Raw genomic sequence first — 19,480 nt, 5'->3', positions numbered from 1 at the left:
GATGGTACAGCATCTAATTTACATATTTATTTAATACATTACAGTAATATACAGTACATAACAATTTGAAATACACTGTAATATATCAACACAATATAATAAAATGCTGAAGGATTTGATGCAAGTCCAGAAATTGCACCGCTGTTACAAAATATGAACTTTCTCTGGTCATCCCACTATATTTAAAGGATTTTGAAGAAGCTGCACATTTCTCATACTTTGATTCTAATGCACAAAAAAACATTTTGACCTCAGTTTTTGCCCTGCTAGAACGGTTGCATTTTGGGTGTCATTACCTGCCACTAGATGGCAACCTAATACATAGAATACTCCATTCTTGACAGTGTTGTCCTGACATAAAACAGTAAAATTCCTCACAGAGGTACACACAGAATTTTTTTAAATGTGCCTGGAAGAATATCAAAAGCACATGAATTGTATTTTTAGGCAACTACGTCATCCTATCAGAAAACTACAGAGCTTACTTAGGGAGTTAGTGAAGTATGATTTATGAACCCTAACAATAGTGAAATGCTGAAAAACATGTAAAATGATAGTCTGCGAAAATGTAGACAGCATTTGGGTGGGAGAAATGATGGTCTCTCCACCATTGTGAATCTGAATATCAAAAGACAAATGGTTGGTTCTGAAGCTGCTGTGTATCCAGTCTGGATATTATATAGTCCCACAGTCCCAGCGTTTGTGCCCGTCAGTCCTGGCACTATCCTCTGTCTCTGTCTGTTTGTTGGACCAGCCCAATCATCATTAGGCTATATGGAGGATGGCAATAAAAGTGTCCCAGACACCTCTCTGCACAGCGGTGTCTAAGCCCCTTTCCTCCCTCTGCTCACAACTCACAGCGGTCATCAATACTCTTGTAGCGGTCCATGATCCTCAGCACGTCCTCCAGGATGGACGGCCCCAGGTCAAGATCCAAGCCCATCAGGGACTCTGAGCGGGAGACGCCGGGAGAGAACCTAGGGCACACGGTGGGTGACTCACTCCGCTCGCTCCCCAGGTCCTCATTGCTCAGGCCAGCATCTGAATCCAGGCTCAGCCCCCTCCGAGGGTCCAGGGGGCCACAGCTCTCTGACATGGAGTCCTCTGAGGAAACCTCTGAGAAGGAGCCGGAGGAGGGCACCAGGTGCCTGAAGGAGGCAGAGTAGCTAAGGTCGTGGCAGGGGTCCATGTAGCAGCCGACACCCTGGTCACACACAGAAATAGAATAATGCTTCTGCTGGTTTTGGTTATGGTTGTTTGGCTGAGGTTGGTACTGTTGCTGCTGGGACGGGGGGGTCGAGTCCTCCAGGTGAAGCCGAGGCGGCTTGGGCGGGGCCTGCTCATGGGCGATGAACACAGGCATGGAGATGGTGCTCTTCAGCATGCTGGTGGAGTGGTGGTAGGGGTTGCGATGGTTGTTACAAGAGTGGTTGGATCCTTTGTCGTTCATGGGGTAGGCCTCTTCCAGCTGCCTCTCCATACTGTGGGAGCGTGGTAAGCCATTCAGGGCGGGCAACATGTCCATCTTGCCCTGCAAAAAGCCCACGTCTCCGAACATGTCGCCCTCCCCCTCCGGCCCGACATGGGCACTGTGGCGCATGTCCCCTAGCGGGGGGCTAATCATGTCACTGGACAAGACGTCTCGTGGCTTGAGCTTCTTCCCCCGCTTGGGTGTGGTAGTCTTTAAGTACATGGGCGTCTTGGCTGGCATTCTGTTTCCCAGAATTCAGTTTGTGAGGGGATCGTCTCTCAGTGATAAGATTTGCACCTCCTTTTAATGATATGCCAGACAAAAGTGATTTTTATTGTTTATCCTTGTCCTTACTTTGTCCACTTCTTGGTGATCACAGTGGCATGTAGGCCTTGACCGGAGATCAACACACTCTCAAAAAGTCACCATTATTCAGTAAGGGTGGTGGGTGTTCCAGCTTCAAAGCCTCCCTTCTTCCTTATCTTTTGGCCTCTCTGAAGATGAAGAATCCTTTGGCTGCCTTTATGTCTGCTGATTCTCTGACGAGGCTCAGTTGCTTTGGGAATGTGACATCAAAACGCTAGGCTTGGAGGTCTGTGGAGACACAGAGAGAAAGACAGAGAAAGATTTACACCCTTGGAGCCAGAGGACAGAAATACAAGGGGAAACACTTCATGAATCTGTGTGTGAGGGGGACTGGCTGAAAACGCACAAAATGCCTTTAGTTTAACATGGCAGATGATGTGTGCTGATTTGAGGTTTGTGTGGGGTGTTGCAGTGAATCACACATTAAATCATACACCCTCAGGAATTCATTGCACATTCCAAAGACTTCCTAGACTTTTGTGGAAACACAATTTGCCAAGGAAGTTGTTTGTTCAAAAGATTTTGTGTGCATCTCCCTGTGTGGGAACCTGTTATCAGGGCCTCTTTGTGGTTCCGTTGCTGAGACAAACATTGCGTATTATACAGCTGCGTACATACTGAGGGAGCAAGAGAGATTATCCTTCAAAACTAACACTTTACATACAAAACTAACACTTTACATACAAAACTAACACTTTACATACAAAACTAACACTTTTATTCTTCAGAGCTGTATGCACATTACACTAAGAAGCATTTAAAAGCATGTTAACTGTAGACTTTTTCTTCAAAGTCCATTTGGATAACAGACATAAAAAAATCACGATCATCATGATCTGTTGGCTTTTGCATAGCATCCTTATTTCCACATTTTGTTACGTTACACCCATATTCTAAAATGTATGAAATTGTTTTTTTCCTCATCAATCTACACACAATACCCCATAATGACAAAGCGAAAAAGTTTTGTAGACATTTTTGCTCATTTATAAAAATTAAATGAACAGATATCACATTTACATAAAGTATTCAGACCCTTTACTCGGTACTTTGTTGAAGCACCTTTGGCCACGATTACAGCGATTACAGCCTTGAGTATGACGCTACAAGCTTGGCACACCTGTATTTGGGGAGTTTCTCCCATTCTTCTCTGCAGATCCTCTCAAGCTCTGTCAGGTTGGATTGGGAGCATTGCTGCACAGCTATTTTCAGGTCTCTCCAGAGATGTTCTGGCTGGGCCACTCAAGGACATTCAGACACTTGTCCCGAAGCCACTCCTGTGTTGTCTTGGCTGTGTGCTTAGGGTCGTTGTCCTGTTGGAAGGTGAACCTTCACCCCAGTCTGAGGTCCTGAGCACTCTGGAGCAGGTTTTCATCAAAGATCTCTCTGTACTTTGCTCCATTCATATTTGCCTCGATCCTGACAAGTCTCCCAGTCCCTGCCGCTGAAAAACATTCCCACAGCGTGATGCTGCCACCACCATGCTTCACCGTAGGGATGGTGCCAGGTTTCCTCCATACCTGACACTTGGCATTCAGGCCAAAGAGTTCAATCTTGGTTTCATCAGACCAGAGAATCTTGTTTCTCATGGTCTGAGAGTCGTTAGGTACCTTTTGGTAAACTCATAGCAGGCTGCCATGTGCCTTTTACTGAGGAGTGATTTCCGTCTGTCCACTACCATAAAGGCCTAATTGGTGGAATGCTGCAGAGATGGTTGTCCTTCTGGGAGGTTCTGCCATCTCCACACAGGATCCCTAGAGCCCTGTCAGAGTGAACATCCGATTCTTGGTTTCCTCCCTGACCAAGGCCCTTCTCCCCCGATTGCTCAGTTTTGCTGGGCGGCCAGCTCTAGGACGAGTCTTGGTGGTTCCAAACTTCTTCCATTTAAGAATGATGGAGGTCACTGTGTACTTGGGGACCTTCAATGCTACAGAATTTGTTTGGTACCCTTCTCCAGATCTGTGCCTAAACAAAATTGAGGAAATTGGGGGCTCCCGAGTGGCGCAGTTGTCTAAGACACTGCATCTCAGTGCAAGAGGCATCACTGCAGTACCTGGTTTGAATCCAGGTTGCATCACATCTGGCCATGATTGGGAGTCCCATAGGGCGGTGCCCAGTGTTATCCGGGGTAGGCCGGCATTGTAAATAAGAATTTGTTATTAACTGACTTGCCTAGTTAAATAAAGATTAACAAAAAAAATGTAATCCTGTCTCGGAGCTCTATGGACAATTCCTTCGACCTCATGGGTCATGGGTTGGTTTTTGCCCTGACATGCACTGTCAACTGTGGGACCTTATATAGACAGGTGTGTGCTTTTCCAAATCATGTCCAATCAATATAATTTACCACAGGTGGACTCCAATCAAGTTGTAGAAACATCTCAAGGATGATCAATGTTAACAGGATGCACCTGGGCTCAATTTCGAGTCTCATAGCAAAGGGTCTGAATACTTATGTAAATAAGGTATTTATGTTTTTTGTTTTTAATACATTTGTTAAAATTTCCTAAAACCTGTTTTCGCTTTGTCATTATGGGGTATTGTGCATAGATTGCTGAGGAAATTTAATTTAATTTAATTTAATCAATTTCAGAATAACGCTGTAACAAAATGTGGAAAAAGTCAAGGGGTCTGATTATTTTCCGAATGCACTGTAGATACAAAACTATGTGGACACCCCTTTAAAAATGGTTGTGGCTATTATAGCCACACCAGTTGCTTACAGGTGTATAAAATCGAGCACACAGCCATGCAATCTCCATAGACAAACATTTGCAGTCGAATGGCGTTACCGAAGAGCTCAGTGACTTTCAACGTGGAACCGTCATAGGATGCCACGTTTCCAACAAGTCAGTCAAATTTCTGCTCTGCTCGAGCTGTCCATGTCAACTGTAATTGCTGTTATTGTGAAGTGGAAACGTCTATGAGCAACAACGGCTCAGCCGCGAAGTGGTAGGCCACACAAGCTCACAGAACTGGGCCGCCGAGTGCTGAACTGTTCGTCGGGCGATTCATGAAATGGGTTTCCATGTCTGAGCAGCCGCACACAAGCCTAAGATCACCATGTGTAATGTCATGGTGTAAAGCTCGCCGTAATTGGACTCTGGAGCAGTGCAAACGCGTTCTCTGGAGTGATGAATCAAGCTTCACCATCTGGCAGTCCAACGGACGAATCTGGGTTTGGCAGATGCCAGGAAACACTACTGTAAAGTTTGGTGGAGAAGGAATAATGGTCTGGGACTGTTTATCATATTTCAGGCTAGGGCCCTTAGTTTCAGTGAAGGGAAATCTTAACGCTACAGTATACAATGACATTTTAGATGATTCTGTGCTTCCAACTTTGTGGCAACAGTTTGAGGAAGGTCCTTTCCTGTTTCAGCATGACAATGCCCTTGTGCACAAAGCAAGGTCCATACAGAAAGGGTTTGTTGAGATCGGTGTGAAATTACTTAACTGGCCTGCACAGAGCCCTGACCTAAACCCCATCGAATACCTTTGGGATGAATTGGAACACCAACTGCGAGCCAGGCCTAATTGCCCAATATCAGTGTCCGACCTCACTAATGCTCTTGTGGCTGAATGGAAGCAAGTCCCGCAGCAATGTTCCAACATCTAGTGGAAAGCCTTCCCAGAAGAGTGGGTCTGTTATAGCAACAAAGGGGGGATCAACTCCATATTAATGCCCATGATTTTGGAATGAGATGTTCGACGAGCAGGTGTCTACATACTTTTGGTCATTTAGTGTAGTTCGTGGCTGTGCTCTAAGCTGACTCACTGATGATACTGCTTACTGCATTCAGCTGATGACATTATCGTTAATCATCTCAGTTAATGGAATCCCCACCAATCCTAGGACTTTACGCCTTCTGAAAACCTTCTTCATCATGAGTCACGTGTTTATATGTTAAAACAATGTGAATGTCTAATAAGAATTGAGGGGATTTGTGTATGAATCATATCCTGTATGAGTTATAGTACTATTGTCTCACTTGATATGTGTTGAAATGTTACACATTTTCTTCTGCAGCCAGTCGACTCCTGGCATCTCTAACCGTCATGTGAATTTTACCACATTAGCTTCACATATAAAGCTGCTTGAGATCTTTGTAAGAGGAGAGGTGAGACTTGTTGGTGATGATTTTCACAGTGTTAATTGACCGCAGAGTCATTGGCCACATTGTGACAAGGTATTGTGTCACTGTGTAGAGAAATCAGATGGGGGCTGATCGTGAAAGTACTATACCATTTCTGCGACACACCATCAGATAAGATACAAACAGCCTACTATTCTCTGAGACAGAGAGATTGAATCTTCCTTCTTGAGTTGGAAGTAAACAATATTTCACCCTTATATCATGTGTCTCAGATTGTATGCAGGGAAGTGAATCTATAAACATGCCGGTTGTCAAACACAATAGGGATAAAGTGCTGGCCCATGCATTCTGACAGTCCTGGCACTGCATGACAATGATGTCCTGCTCCACTCTTTTGAACCTTTATTTAACTAGGCAAGTCAGTTAAGGACAAATGCTTATTTACAATGCCGCCCTACCCCGGCCAAATTGTCCCCCCGCCCTATGGGACCCCCAATCACAGCCGGATGTGATTCAACCTGGATTTGAACCAGGGACTGAAGTGACTCCTCTTGCACTGAGATGCAGTGCCTCAGACCACTGCGCCACTCAGGAGCCCTAGGGCCTTCAGTCAGGCCCTGCTCCTCACCTATTTATGGTGACAGACTTACACTAATTCCATCCCAGTGGAAATTTTATCCAAAAACACACACACACACACACACACACACACACACACACACACACACACACACACACTCACACACTCACACACACACACACACACACACATACATACACACACACAGACTACTGATAAGACAGTTGGATGAAAACTGACAAAAATGTTGATTTACTCATCACAACTGTGAAGTGACAGATATTCCTAAATATTGCTTGTTAATTAAAATATTAATGGTGATATTTAAAGGTTGAATGCAGCCATTTTTTTTTTTAAATATCAATATCAAATCATTTCTGGGTAACAATGAAGTATCTTACAGTGATTGTGTTCAATTAAAATGGTAAAAAATTAACAAAAATAGCTTCTTAGCAAAGAGCAATTTCTCAAGCAAGAATTTGGAGAGTGGGCTGAGCGGAGAGGGGAAAACTGAAAACTAGCTGTTATTGGCAAAGAGGTTTGGAATTCACTTTCTTATTGGTCAATTAACTAATTTACGCCTGGTGATGTCACCAAAACTCCATCCCACCAAAACAGGCTGAAATGTCACGTTTTCTTTTCAAACAGCTATTACACTAAAATGGCATTATCATCCTTTTCACAATTTCTAAGTATATTTCCAAACTCATAGTGTGGAAATATATATAAAACACGGGAAAATCACGTTTCTGACTGCAATGGGCCTTTAAAATAAAAAAATGTATGATATATTTTGTTATTATTTTCCTGGACACATATGTAACATAGTTATTCAAGTCAAACATCTGTTTGTAGTTTCTTTCCGCCACATATGGTCTCAATTTGCTTTGTGTATCAGAAGGTTATACCATTATAGCGACAGTTCCGCACTCCTTGTTACATCTCTAGTCGACCAAGGAAAGTAGCTATTAAGAAATTGTGAATCATTCCTTGTCCTGAAATTCCTAATTCGGCCATCCTAATGGCACGTGGTTCCCCTAATCAGAATGCGTTTTGCGTAATGTGGTTGACCTTTTGCTTAGTTTTTCTCTCTTTTGGTGACCAATGTGTTTTTGCAATATAACCAGACCAACAAAATAACCCAATTCCCAATCTATTAAATAATGCTAATAGTGTATTTTGCAGTGGGCGTAAGACATTATCCAGACGTTTTTGGAAAAGGGAATACTCAGGCTTTTGCGCAAATGTATTGCCTGTCAATTTTAGCATCATTCATCTATATTGTGCATATTGCTGTGTATATTCTGTAGCCTACCTAGACCGTATAATTTACTCATGCCAGCAGTGAATTCAATCCGTTCAATGTTGATGAGGTAATGCGTAAGCATCTAAATGTATGGCCAATGTAATTTGTCATCTGGTTTGTGGAAAACAGATTTCTGGGTTTGAAATTAGATTGCAAATCAAATCAAATTGTATTGGTCACGTACACATGGTTAGCAGATGTTAATGCGAGTGTAGCGAAATGCTTGTGCTTGCAGCGAGACAGGCTCTGATTTATTGTCGTGATTAAGGTCCCAGGTTCTTGTGACCTTGAGTAACAGAGTCTCACTCAGACCCATTTGTTCCTGCCCACTGGGAACATACTGGTTGAATCAACGTTGTTTCCACGTCATTGAAATTATGTTGAATAGACGTTGAATTGACGTCTGTGTCCAGTGGGTGGGTTGTACGGACACAAGCCTTATGTAATATTTAGGCTCTGAGATCATCCAATTCCCGGACATCCCCCAGTTAACTATTTGGTAGGCTACCACTGTAGACCTGATAATCCCCACACACAACTCGGCTATTTTAAACGCGATTATTTTCCAAGAGAGCAATGCATAAGCCTACAAACGGTTTACGTTTGTAGGCATATAGGACACACGCTTGAAGGAGTAGCCGTTGGAGTTTATTCAAGAGGCCATTGATTAGGGTATGACAGATGGCTACTATAAAAGGCTGTAAATAATGGGACGATGTAGGCTACAGTATTAAATGATTATAAGGAATATACCCAAACAAAAGTACGAACACGTTTATAGAAAACAACTGACTTTAAAGTGGCTTTCTCACCGACTCATTTTGTGAGGGTCGCGTGGCTCACACTGGATAGTTTTGTTAGTGGAAAACCCTGTTATATATAAGCTTGTAATCTTCTTAAGATGTTAGATCCATCATAATCAGATGCAGACAGTGGTTCCAATATATCGAATTGTATCCATGTTACCAAATTACGCACATTTAAGCTGCTCATCTCATGTGAATAAGTCATTTCAACACATTTTGATTTTGGTATTAGTAAAAGAAAAACAGCGGTATAAACTGTTTTCTAATTTGCAGGCATGCCGGCTGGTGAAATAGAACCGATGTATTATTATAACTTGGGTGAGAGATATTTGGACACAGAACGGACAAGTGACAAAAATACTTGGAAAATAACTGTTTTAATTTCGTAATAATAGTCTAACAGAAGTAAATAATACTTGCCTACCTTGTACAGGAATAGCTATATTTCCATAAGGACGAATCACGGAGCTGTCTATAGTCCACCGTTAAGGCGTCAGCTTCTCTTGTTAGTATAAGAACAGGTAAACCTCTTACTGCGAACTGTTTCTGGAGTCGAGGAGCCTCGCAAACAGTCTGGGTGGAGAAGGGAGGGGAGGTGAAGGTTGTGAATGAAGAAAGTGAAAGGGGATCCTGTGAGGCGCGCTCTTGGGCGCAATTAACTCTTGGTAATGTATTGTAGGCTAAATAGCAAGCAGCAACAGATTATTCAAAAACAAATTAAAAGTAAATTCATCACACAGACTATTAAATCTTTGGCTAAGCATTAAACAGCAGTTTTTAAAGTTCAGTGAAGCACAAACACAGTTGATGCGCACATTCTGCATATGGGCCAACCAATTAAACATAGGCCTAATAGTTTTGAGCAGGGGCGCAACTTTGGTTTTAGGAGTGGGGGGGACATCATTTTTTATTACATTTTTTATCCAGTCAGATAAACACTCCAAACAGCCTACCTAACGGTTCGGAGGGTTCCTCATGGGCCTAAAGCACACCGTTGCCTCATTTTGTATCACATTCCAACTATAAAACTGGGGGGACAAAAATGTAATTTCAGAATCTGGCGGGACAGTGAAAGTTGCGACCCTGGTTTTGAGTATGTGATATTGTGAAAGTCGGTGTTTAAAATTGATCTGTCATTGCTTTTCCCATCTCTGGGGAACTGTCATGATGGCCAAGAAGTACCTAGGCAGGCCTACAGTCCCGCCGGATAATTAATCATCCAATGGCTCGGTGGTTAACTCTGAAAGTGATGTGACAGCACTGTTCCCCAGACTTTATCTGATGACCCCATGCACAAAAAGTTGGACACGGTCCAAAGACCTGCAATTATATTTTTGTTCAGTGTAGTATGATATATTAAGTTCTACTGCTTTAATATGATATGTTACCTTCGACTGCTTTAGTGTGATATGCTACATTAGGTCAGGGGTTAAAGTTAGGGTTAAGATTAGAAGTTAGGTTAAAATGTTAAGTTTAGGTTTAGGGGAAGGGGAAGGGTTAGCTAACATGCTAAGTAGCTGCAAAGAAGCTAAAAAAAGTAGTAAGTATTTGAAAAGTTGCTAATTACCTAAAATGCTAAAGTTGTCAGTGAGGAGATTCCAACACGCAACCTTTGGAATGCTAGACATTTGCATTATATGCCCATCCACCCCGACCAACTTCCCTCCTTTCATTTTAATAAAATATAATACGTTTTTCTCTGAGACCAGTCTGAAACGTTAGGTCTTCAGGAGTCATACTGACAACAGAGCAATAACTGATTTGCGGTCCTTGCATTATGCGTGCAAGGTAGATTAGAAATATTTGTTTCACGTTCAGTATTGCTCTTTGGGCGGGTCTGCAAGACAGAATTTCTTTTCACTAAATTGACTTCACACTGTAAAATTACATGCAGGCAGAACAACCCCAAAACATTATACAAAATAAATCTTCATTTAACTTTTATGGTCTTGTAGTTTAAATGCTCATTAAAGTTAAACCCAAGAACTTGACAGTGGAATTGTTTACAGGTTCCAACATAGACACACACACACACACACACACACACACACACACACACACACACACACACACACACACACACACACACACACACACACACACACACACACACACACACACACACACACACACACACACACACACACACACCATACAATTCCAGCCTTTGAAGTGCTGAGAGAATCTGTACACAAGATAAGAAATGACACAGGCCAGGACAATAGACTGATAGTAAATGTGGATAGATCAAAGAGAGTACAAGCACTCTACAAAACGGGAGATAGTTATGAAGACAGTTGAGTAATTGGGGACACAGACAGGGTGGGGTAAAGTCAAGAGGACCCCCTCAAAGGTTGTGGGGGTCCTGTCACTCCACCCTCCACCTCCACCCCCGACCCTGCCTCTAATCTGTCTGGTCTGCTGTGGACCTTCTCTGCCTGTGCTGCTGGGTTTATCATATGCTGCAGTCCTTCCTTGCTGTGTGGGTTCAACAGCTGGCCAGCTCTCACAGCACAAAGCTGAATAGGGCTATGTGGGCCTGGTCACAGCTACAATGACCCCTCCCAATCTTGGTTCCCCTCACGGCCCCGTAGAAAGTCTCAGATGGCTACTTAAATCCATCAAGGGCTCCATTGTTGATCAGAGAACACTGACAATCATACAGTATTAAATTGAGCGAATTTGGGCAGTGAAAGGCATGGACAATGGACAGCTGAGCAACAGAGTGACCTCACAAGCAGGAATCCTGGGAATTCTGGGATGTGTGTGTGTTCATGTCATGTGGTTTCCATTATAGACGACTCCGAGTGCTTCAGCTAAACTCAGGGGGGGAAATTGGGCTGAGAAGCTCCATTTGGAAAGGATGACTCAAAGCGGGAAGGAGATGAAATAGTCAGGCAGTCAAGTTCTACTCAGTGTCAGAGTGTGAAGCAGCAGTAACCCTGACTCAATCACTCACAAATCAACTGCAACTGTCTACCCAGTTTAGAGTAGGATGTGCAAGTCAGTTATGGTTATAAACTCACAGTGAAAAACTACTGGACACTTTTGCATCAATAGAAATGGGTATGGAAGGAGAATGGCCACCAAATGCTTATGTGTTGGTACTGATGTATTTCAGTTCTTTCCAGTCTAATTTAAAACGTGTCGTAAAAAGACAGACAGTCTTGTTGATGGACAACTAAAAGATTTCTGTAAAATAAAACAAGGAGACAATAAACATTTATTATAGAATGCTTTATTGAATGAACTTGTAAAATTCATTCGTGGTCACTTTTTCCACATACTTTTTCATTGGGTGTATAGGCCTGTGAAACACATAACAATGAATGATAAAAAAGGAGGGGGAGAGGCATATGAAAATAGCAGAGGGTGAAGGAAGGATGCTGAAAAAGTAGCCGTCCTCCACGCTACTGTACACACAGGCAGTTAGACAGCCAGTCACTCTCTGTCTCTTCTCCCTCTCTTTTTTCTTTCCCACCCACCCACCCACCCACCCACCCACTCTCTCTCACACACACACACACACACACACACACACACACACACACACACACACACACACACACACACACACACACACACACACACACACACACACACACACACACACACACACACTTCCCTTTAAGGAAGGCCAGCCATCCCTGTCTCCTCCCTTTCCCATCATTCTCTCTGTCCCCCCACGACAGTGCCAGGGTGGATTCGTGGGTCATGGATAAGGGCACGCTAGAGCAAACAAACCAAAATAGTCAACAACAAAGAAAGAGAGGAAGGGACTAAACACTACACTGCCAAACCTGGGCGGATGGCTACTTATCAATGATTGGTAGATGGTCCATTGGGCTGGAACATTTTGAACCTAATGGAGGAAAGATTATGTACTAAACCTGATTCGATAGAAGTCGCACACACACACACACACACACACACACACACACACACACACACACACACACACACACACACACACACACACACACACAAACTAACATACACTACTAAAAGTGAACCTGGGAAACACTACAGCTGAGCAGTAAGATAAATAAACAGAGCTCACGGCTCATTGAATGTGACCAAGTCTCAAGGGGATGGAGGGCACAATACTTCACAGTGAGTGGGGCAGCAAGTTCACACAGTGAGAACCCAGGGGGCCTTTTCACAATTTCTCATGCCAAAGTCTACCCTGAAAAACATGTTTTTGGAGCAGAGGGGCATGTTGGAGTTTGGGTGCCGACTCAAGGGCACTACAGGTGACTTTTAGACAGTTGGAATAAATCTTTCTCCTGTTCCACAGATGGATTCTGAGTTTGTGTGCTTTTGACCACAACAGGATTGGGAGATGTTGAATGTTGGAAGGCCTTATTAATTGACAACACGTTTGTTTTCTTAATCACCCTAAATCAGTGCCGCTTGTCTTGGTTGTATTGTAGATGATAATGCCATTTGGTTCAGAGTAGAGAAACACCTACATCCTATTTCCCTGTTGATATAGATATTACTTTCTCAGACTATCAGTTCATAAGAGCCTGTAATGAAATGCAGGCGCTAAAACAAACCATATCTGCAAACCATATCCATATCCATATCCAAACCATATCCGCTTCATGGCAGTAAAAAAAAGTAAAACATTTGTTCCTGAACACCCATAATAGATCTGCATAATAACCTATTTTAGTACTTCAAAGCATCAACCTATAAAGTAGTGAGTCAAGGGGAAGGGGCCTGCTAAAGAGGACTGGACGTTTCACTGTGTTATTTCCAAAGGAAGCCAGAGCTTTGTTTTGAAGTTTCTTAAACAGTCACTGTGGCATGGAGGAGCAAAGTTGCCTCTACCATACGCAGACCGGAGTATTCTCATGAAAAGCAAGTGTTGCGTGGAATTCTTCCAAAGGGCAGAGGAAATGGGGAGGAGGGGTACAAGCTGGGATTGAAGTCCCACGGGAATTGCAAACTTGACGGTCCCAGACGTTTGGCACAACACTTTGGAGGGGTACATGCTGTTCACACAGAGGAGGAATAGAAAAACCCTCCTCAACACCCCACCTGACCCCAAAATAACACAATTGACCCCATGTGGGTAAGCTTCCCATGTATACATCAAGAGCAGTACATTTTTCTATAATTTGACTCACTCCAGACTGTGGCTGTTTTATTGTTTTGGATATTATCAGCATTTTGAGATGTGTGCATTCATTGCCCACAGGGAGACATTCACTGGCATGCAACATGGGCCTACTCCACCAAACACAACAACAATGTGTACACCAGAAAGCTCTCTGTGTCATATCTCCACCAGACACATACCAAGGGGTTGATGTCAGTCTGTTCATTCAAATATACAATAATGTCACTGATGCTGAGAAAATGCTCAAGTACATTGTTCGTGGGAGCAAATTAAAAAAATCCTATTGTCTCCAATGTTTGGCCCTGGTTTGCATATCTGATGCATAAGAAGATGAAAAGAAGATGGCATGACAATGTTGTGCAACTTTAAGGGCCGATTTCCCAGACACAGATTAAGCCTAGTCCTGGATTTATTAGGGCTTTGAATTAGGATTCTCAATTGAGAATGCTCTTTAGTCCAGGATTAGGCTTAATCTGTGTCTGGGAAACTACCCTTTTTTTATGATGGTTAATGTTTTCTGTGGCTGACTCCTCCAGAAAAGCAGCTCAGACCGGAGTTTAGAAGGATTCAGCTGATGTTGATCAGTGATCAAGCAGGAATGTTAGTAGAGTACTGAATACACAGAAGGAGCCCCCAGCTGATGGCAGTACTACAAATCTCAGGTGCCTTCCAATCCTGACCTATTTTAACCCATAATTAAATGTCCAATGCAGCCATTTTTATCTCAATATCAAATAATTTCTGGGTAATAATGAATTACCTTACTGTGATCGTTTTCAATTAAAATGGTTGAAAATAAACAAAAATAGCTTCTTAGCAAAGAACAATTTCTCAAGCAAGAATTTTGCTAGGATTGTCTGGGAGTGGTCTGAGTAGGGAGGGGAAAACGGAAAATTAGCTGTTATTGGCAGAGAGGATTGGAACTCTTTTTTATTGGTCTACTAACTAATTTACCGCCTGACGATGTCACCAAGCAGGCCAAAACTCCATCCCACCAAAACAGGCTGAAATTTCAGGCTGTCTTTTCAAACAGCTCGTACACTAAAAGTGCATTATCATTTTCATAATATTATTCCAACCTCATAGTGTGGAAATATGTGTAAAATACAGGATATTCACGTTTTTGACTGCACTGGGCTTTAAGGAGATCAGGGATGCTATATATATATATATATATATATATATAAATATATATATATATACACTGCTCAAAAAAATAAAGGGAACACTTAAACAACACAATGTAACTCCAAGTCAATCACACTTCTGTGAAATCAAACTGTCCACTTAGGAAGCCACACTGATTGACAATAAATTTCACATGCTGTTGTGCAAATGGAATAGACAAAAGGTGTAAATTATAGGCAATTAGCAAGACACCCCCAATAAAGGAGTGATTCTGCAGGTGGTGACCACAGACCACTTCTCAGTTCCTACGCTTCCTGGCTGATGTTTTGGTCACTTTTGAATGCTGGCGGTGCTCTCACTCTAGTGGTAGCATGAGACGGAGTCTACAACCCACACAAGTGGCTCAGGTAGTGCAGCTCATCCAGGATGGCACATCAATGCGAGCTGTGGCAAGAAGGTTTGCTGTGTCTGTCAGCGTAGTGTCCAGAGCATGGAGGTGCTACCAGGAGACAGGCCAGTACATCAGGAGACGTGGAGGAGGCCGTAGGAGGGCAACAACCCAGCAGCAGGACCGCTACCTCCGCCTTTGAGCAGGAGGAGCACTGCCAGAGCCCTGCAAAATGACCTCCAGCAGGCCACAAATGTGCATGTGTCTGCTCAAACGGTCAGAAACAGACTCCATGAGGGTGGTATGAGGGCCCGACGTCCACAGGTGGGGGTTGTGCTTACAGCCCAACACCGTGCAGGACGTTTGGCATTTGCCAGAGAACACCAAGATTGGCAAATTCGCCACTGGCGCCCTGTGCTCTTCACAGATGAAAGCAGGTTCACACTGAGCACATGAGCACATGTGACAGACGTGACAGAGTTTGGAGACGCCGTGGAGAACGTTCTGCTGCCTGCAACATCCTCCAGCATGACCGGTTTGGCGGTGGGTCAGTCATGGTGTGGGGTGGCATTTCTTTGTGGGGCCGCACAGCCCTCCATGTGCCCGCCAGAGGTAGCCTGACTGCCATTAGGTACCGAGATGAGATCCTCAGAGCCCTTGTGAGACCATATGCTGACACATGCACATTTGTGGCCTGCTGGAGGTCATTTTGCAGGGCTCTGGCAGTGCTCCTCCTGCTCAAAGGCGGAGGTAGCGGTCCTGCTGCTGGGTTGTTGCCCTCCTACGGCCTCCTCCAAGTCTCCTGATGTACTGGCCTGTCTCCTGGTAGCGCCTCCATGCTCTGGACACTACGCTGACAGACACAGCAAACCTTCTTGCCACAGCTCGCATTGATGTGCCATCCTGGATGAGCTGCACTACCTGAGCCACTTGTGTGGGTTGTAGACTCCGTCTCATGCTACCACTAGAGTGAGAGCAACGCCAGCATTCAAAAGTGACCAAAACATCAGCCAGGAAGCATAGGAACTGAGAAGTGGTCTGTGGTCACCACCTGCAGAATCACTCCTTTATTGGGGGTGTCTTGCTAATTGCCTATAATTTCCACCTTTTGTCTATTCCATTTGCACAACAGCATGTGAAATTTATTGTCAATCAGTGTTGCTTCCTAAGTGGACAGTTTGATTTCACAAAAGTGTGATTGACTTGGAGTTACATTGTGTTGTTTAAGTGTTCCCTTTATTTTTTTGAGCAGTGTATATATATATATATACACACACACACACCAGGAGCAGGTACCTTCACTTCATATAGATTTAAGAGGATGTGGTAAAAAAAGATCTATGTTAAAGTGTTCTTTATTTGCCTTCGTGGCCTGTAAGCGGTAGGCCTATTTGCTACTATTCAGATTCTGCCCAAAGAAAATCAACATATTTTCAAGGTTTCCAAAAGCAACCATTTCTGATGATTTGGGAGGGGAAACACTCAAAGTAGGCTCGTCTTTAGCTGAGGATCAAATATAAAACCAAAAACAAACACTACTGTAGTAGGATTTCGTAATGATCTTTTTCTGGTACGTACATTCCTGGGGTATTGTTGCAGATTTGTTCGTTTGTTCGTCAGGGGGATCGTGAGGAAGGTCATGAGCAGTTTTGGGATCATGCCTAAGTAACACTCCCTGTCCTGAATGCCAAAAACTAAAGGCATTCCTGTCATAAAAGAACTGGGTGCAGCCCAAGAATTTCCCAATACAGTATGGAATCAGTGGCCTGAATACTCACTACCTCAACATTCACATACATGTTTTAAGAATAAGTCACTCTTAGAAGTTCTTCAGCAGCCAACCATGCCTGCAACTCAAAGTGACACTAAACCATATGAAACCAACAATAGGTTGTCAGGTTTTTAACCCATCTGTTTGAGATCCTGTGTAAGGTAGGAACCATTATGGTGGTTTCCTATCTAGACTTACCTCCACACCAGGGTGTCACCTAGCCTGATGACTCACACTAAATTCTTCCACTGCTCTGTCATTCGTTACATAATTTAGTCTGAGACTGCAATCATTGAAGTCGTTTGTGGTGACGAGGGGAAAGGAGGGGCGTTGTACAAAACAAAGTAATCAGCGATTGGATCGTCTCTAACCAGACTATCAAAGCCAATGCCGAGTTTTCAAACCGCGCTTTACCCATTTGTGTACGGGCTCTGGCCCAACCCATCAGTTTCTGGACCAATCAGATGGCCTCGAATGTTTTCGTATTCGATGAAGGGTCAGGGAGGTACTCAGATCCAGACTCATTGCAAAGAAGAAGCTAACGTTCGTGGGCGTGGCGTTTGGCCGTGTTTGAGTATCAAAACCGTAATGTATCATGGGTAAATTGTGACTGACTGATCTACAGTACAAATAATAATGAGTAGTTATTTATGATGAAAGGTTCTTCGTAGATCAGTCAGTCGGCAGTCGACTTCACTGTAGGCAGCAACGTCGAACAAGCCCAATGTGTTTCCATCAGTAGCGTGACACTAAAGACTTGTGGCGGGCAGAAACAACCTCTGCATCATTCAAGACTGTTGCTTTGTGAGAAGGTGTTAAAGTTCAGTTAGCCATTGTTACTGTGTATGTAAATGCAAGCTAAAAAGTACCCAGGGACCTGCCTTGGCTCCAAGTCAGAGCAGGTCTGCTGGAGCCATGGCCCAGTGAGACACAGGTTCCAGCCCACGTAGATGGAAACAAAATAGTCTGAGCCTTTTGGGTAAAACACCGGGGTAAATCCTCAGTGGACATCCACCATTAGCTAAAGAGATCTGGGATTAATGATGAAGTGACTTCCTGGAGCCAAGAGATGTAAGGAAATGAGTCACACAGGGATCATGGTTAGCAGGAAACACTAGGATGACAAGATGATGACATACTACCACAGAGACGCCTGCCCGCCCACCAAACTACGAGAAACACTGGTCAGTTACTGGTTGATCACGTATCGCCTTTATTAAATACTTCACAACCTCCCCTACAGTGAACAGTTACAAAATGTTACCTCTCGTCAAACAGGACACTGTTCAATTTACAAAGCAGTCACTTTTTGCAAAGGGCAAAACAAAACTAGAAAAAACTAGATGCTTGTGTAGCCAGGCTTTCATACCTCTATGGAATTGAGTTTATTTTATTTGTTTGAACCTTCAACAAAACAAGAATGTCAGTGTCTGTTTCTCCTCTCACGGTTACAGGCTGCATCCCACTTAAATGCAGGGGAAATAAATGTATTTCTTTCTAATTATATATATATATAATATACACACACACGTGTGATAGATGTGTGTATATATATATATATATATACACACACACACACACACAATATCAAATGATTCGAATGAACTGTCATGTGACATAGGGAGGAGACATGAGAGGCAGATATCTCATAAGTATAAAAAATAAATTAAAATGATCATATCTCACGTGACAGATGGACTATGTGGTTTTCAATTCACAGTTCTGACTCTGGCAGAGAGGTGTGAGTGGAACCTCAAGCAGGGTTGTGTGGGGTAGTGGGACCAACATGGCCGACATATTCATAGGCTTCACCCCGACACACAACAGACAGACAGAAGAGGTTAGAGATAACAGTGCTGACAGAGCAGAGGGCTCAAATATAAAAAAAAGAAGAGAGCCAACAGAGGGGAAAGACTGGCAGATAACAGGCGGACAGTGCAAAGAAATGACTTCAAATCAAGCAACAAAAGAGTTGTATTCATATATAATATACTGTACTGTTATAACGCAACAGGCAGAGGGAGTGGCAGTGAATGTTCTCTATGCGTTATCTTTGCCTGTGATTGTACTAGAAAAGCTACAATGATTGACAAGTATTCTTCTGACGGCGACACAGTGGAAGCTATTGAGGTGAACGGGTTGGTGGGATATGGACAGAACGGATGATAAAAGGGAGAGCTTGGAGACTGGAGTTACAAACAAATGAACAGGAAAATGAACAGGACTAGGGGGAGCATAAATGACAAAATACAGCCCATTTAAATCTGTGGACTCGTTTTTGTTGTCCTATAATTGTTTTCTCTTAAAGTAGGGAGGGACTCTCGTAAAAGGAATACATGTATTTATACATCTGTTTGTTTTAAAATAGAGTTCGCTCTTTCCCAGACTCTGACATATCCCTCCCTCCCACACCCTCCCTCCCACACCCCCTCCCTCCCCGGC

The 19,480-nt window shown here is 43.3% G+C and overlaps 1 protein-coding gene across 1 annotated transcript; it reads right to left on the bottom strand.

Annotated features, from left to right (window-relative positions):
- Positions 1–12: 12 nt before the first annotated feature.
- On the bottom strand, positions 13–9,179 carry LOC120028733 (cdc42 effector protein 2-like). Its single transcript, XM_038973958.1, has 2 exons — positions 9,048–9,179; positions 13–2,065 (listed from the first exon to the last, which is right to left on the bottom strand). Exon 2 carries the CDS (start codon positions 1,709–1,711, stop codon positions 848–850), a length of 864 nt encoding a protein of 287 aa, XP_038829886.1. The 5' UTR covers positions 1,712–2,065; positions 9,048–9,179; the 3' UTR covers positions 13–847.
- Between the last annotated feature and the right edge of the window lie 10,301 nt (positions 9,180–19,480).

The sequence above is a fragment of the Salvelinus namaycush genome, chromosome 34 (assembly GCF_016432855.1).
Source record: "Salvelinus namaycush isolate Seneca chromosome 34, SaNama_1.0, whole genome shotgun sequence".
In the NCBI taxonomy this organism is placed as follows: domain Eukaryota; kingdom Metazoa; phylum Chordata; class Actinopteri; order Salmoniformes; family Salmonidae; genus Salvelinus; species Salvelinus namaycush.
The sequence above is the reverse complement of the archived record's forward strand: the minus strand, read 5'-3'. Positions and strand labels throughout refer to the sequence as shown.

Excerpts from the sequence above, each read along its gene's own strand:
- LOC120028733 (XM_038973958.1), bottom strand. The coding sequence starts at position 1,711 with ATGCCAGCCAAGACGCCCATGTACTTAAAGACTACCACACCCAAGCGG.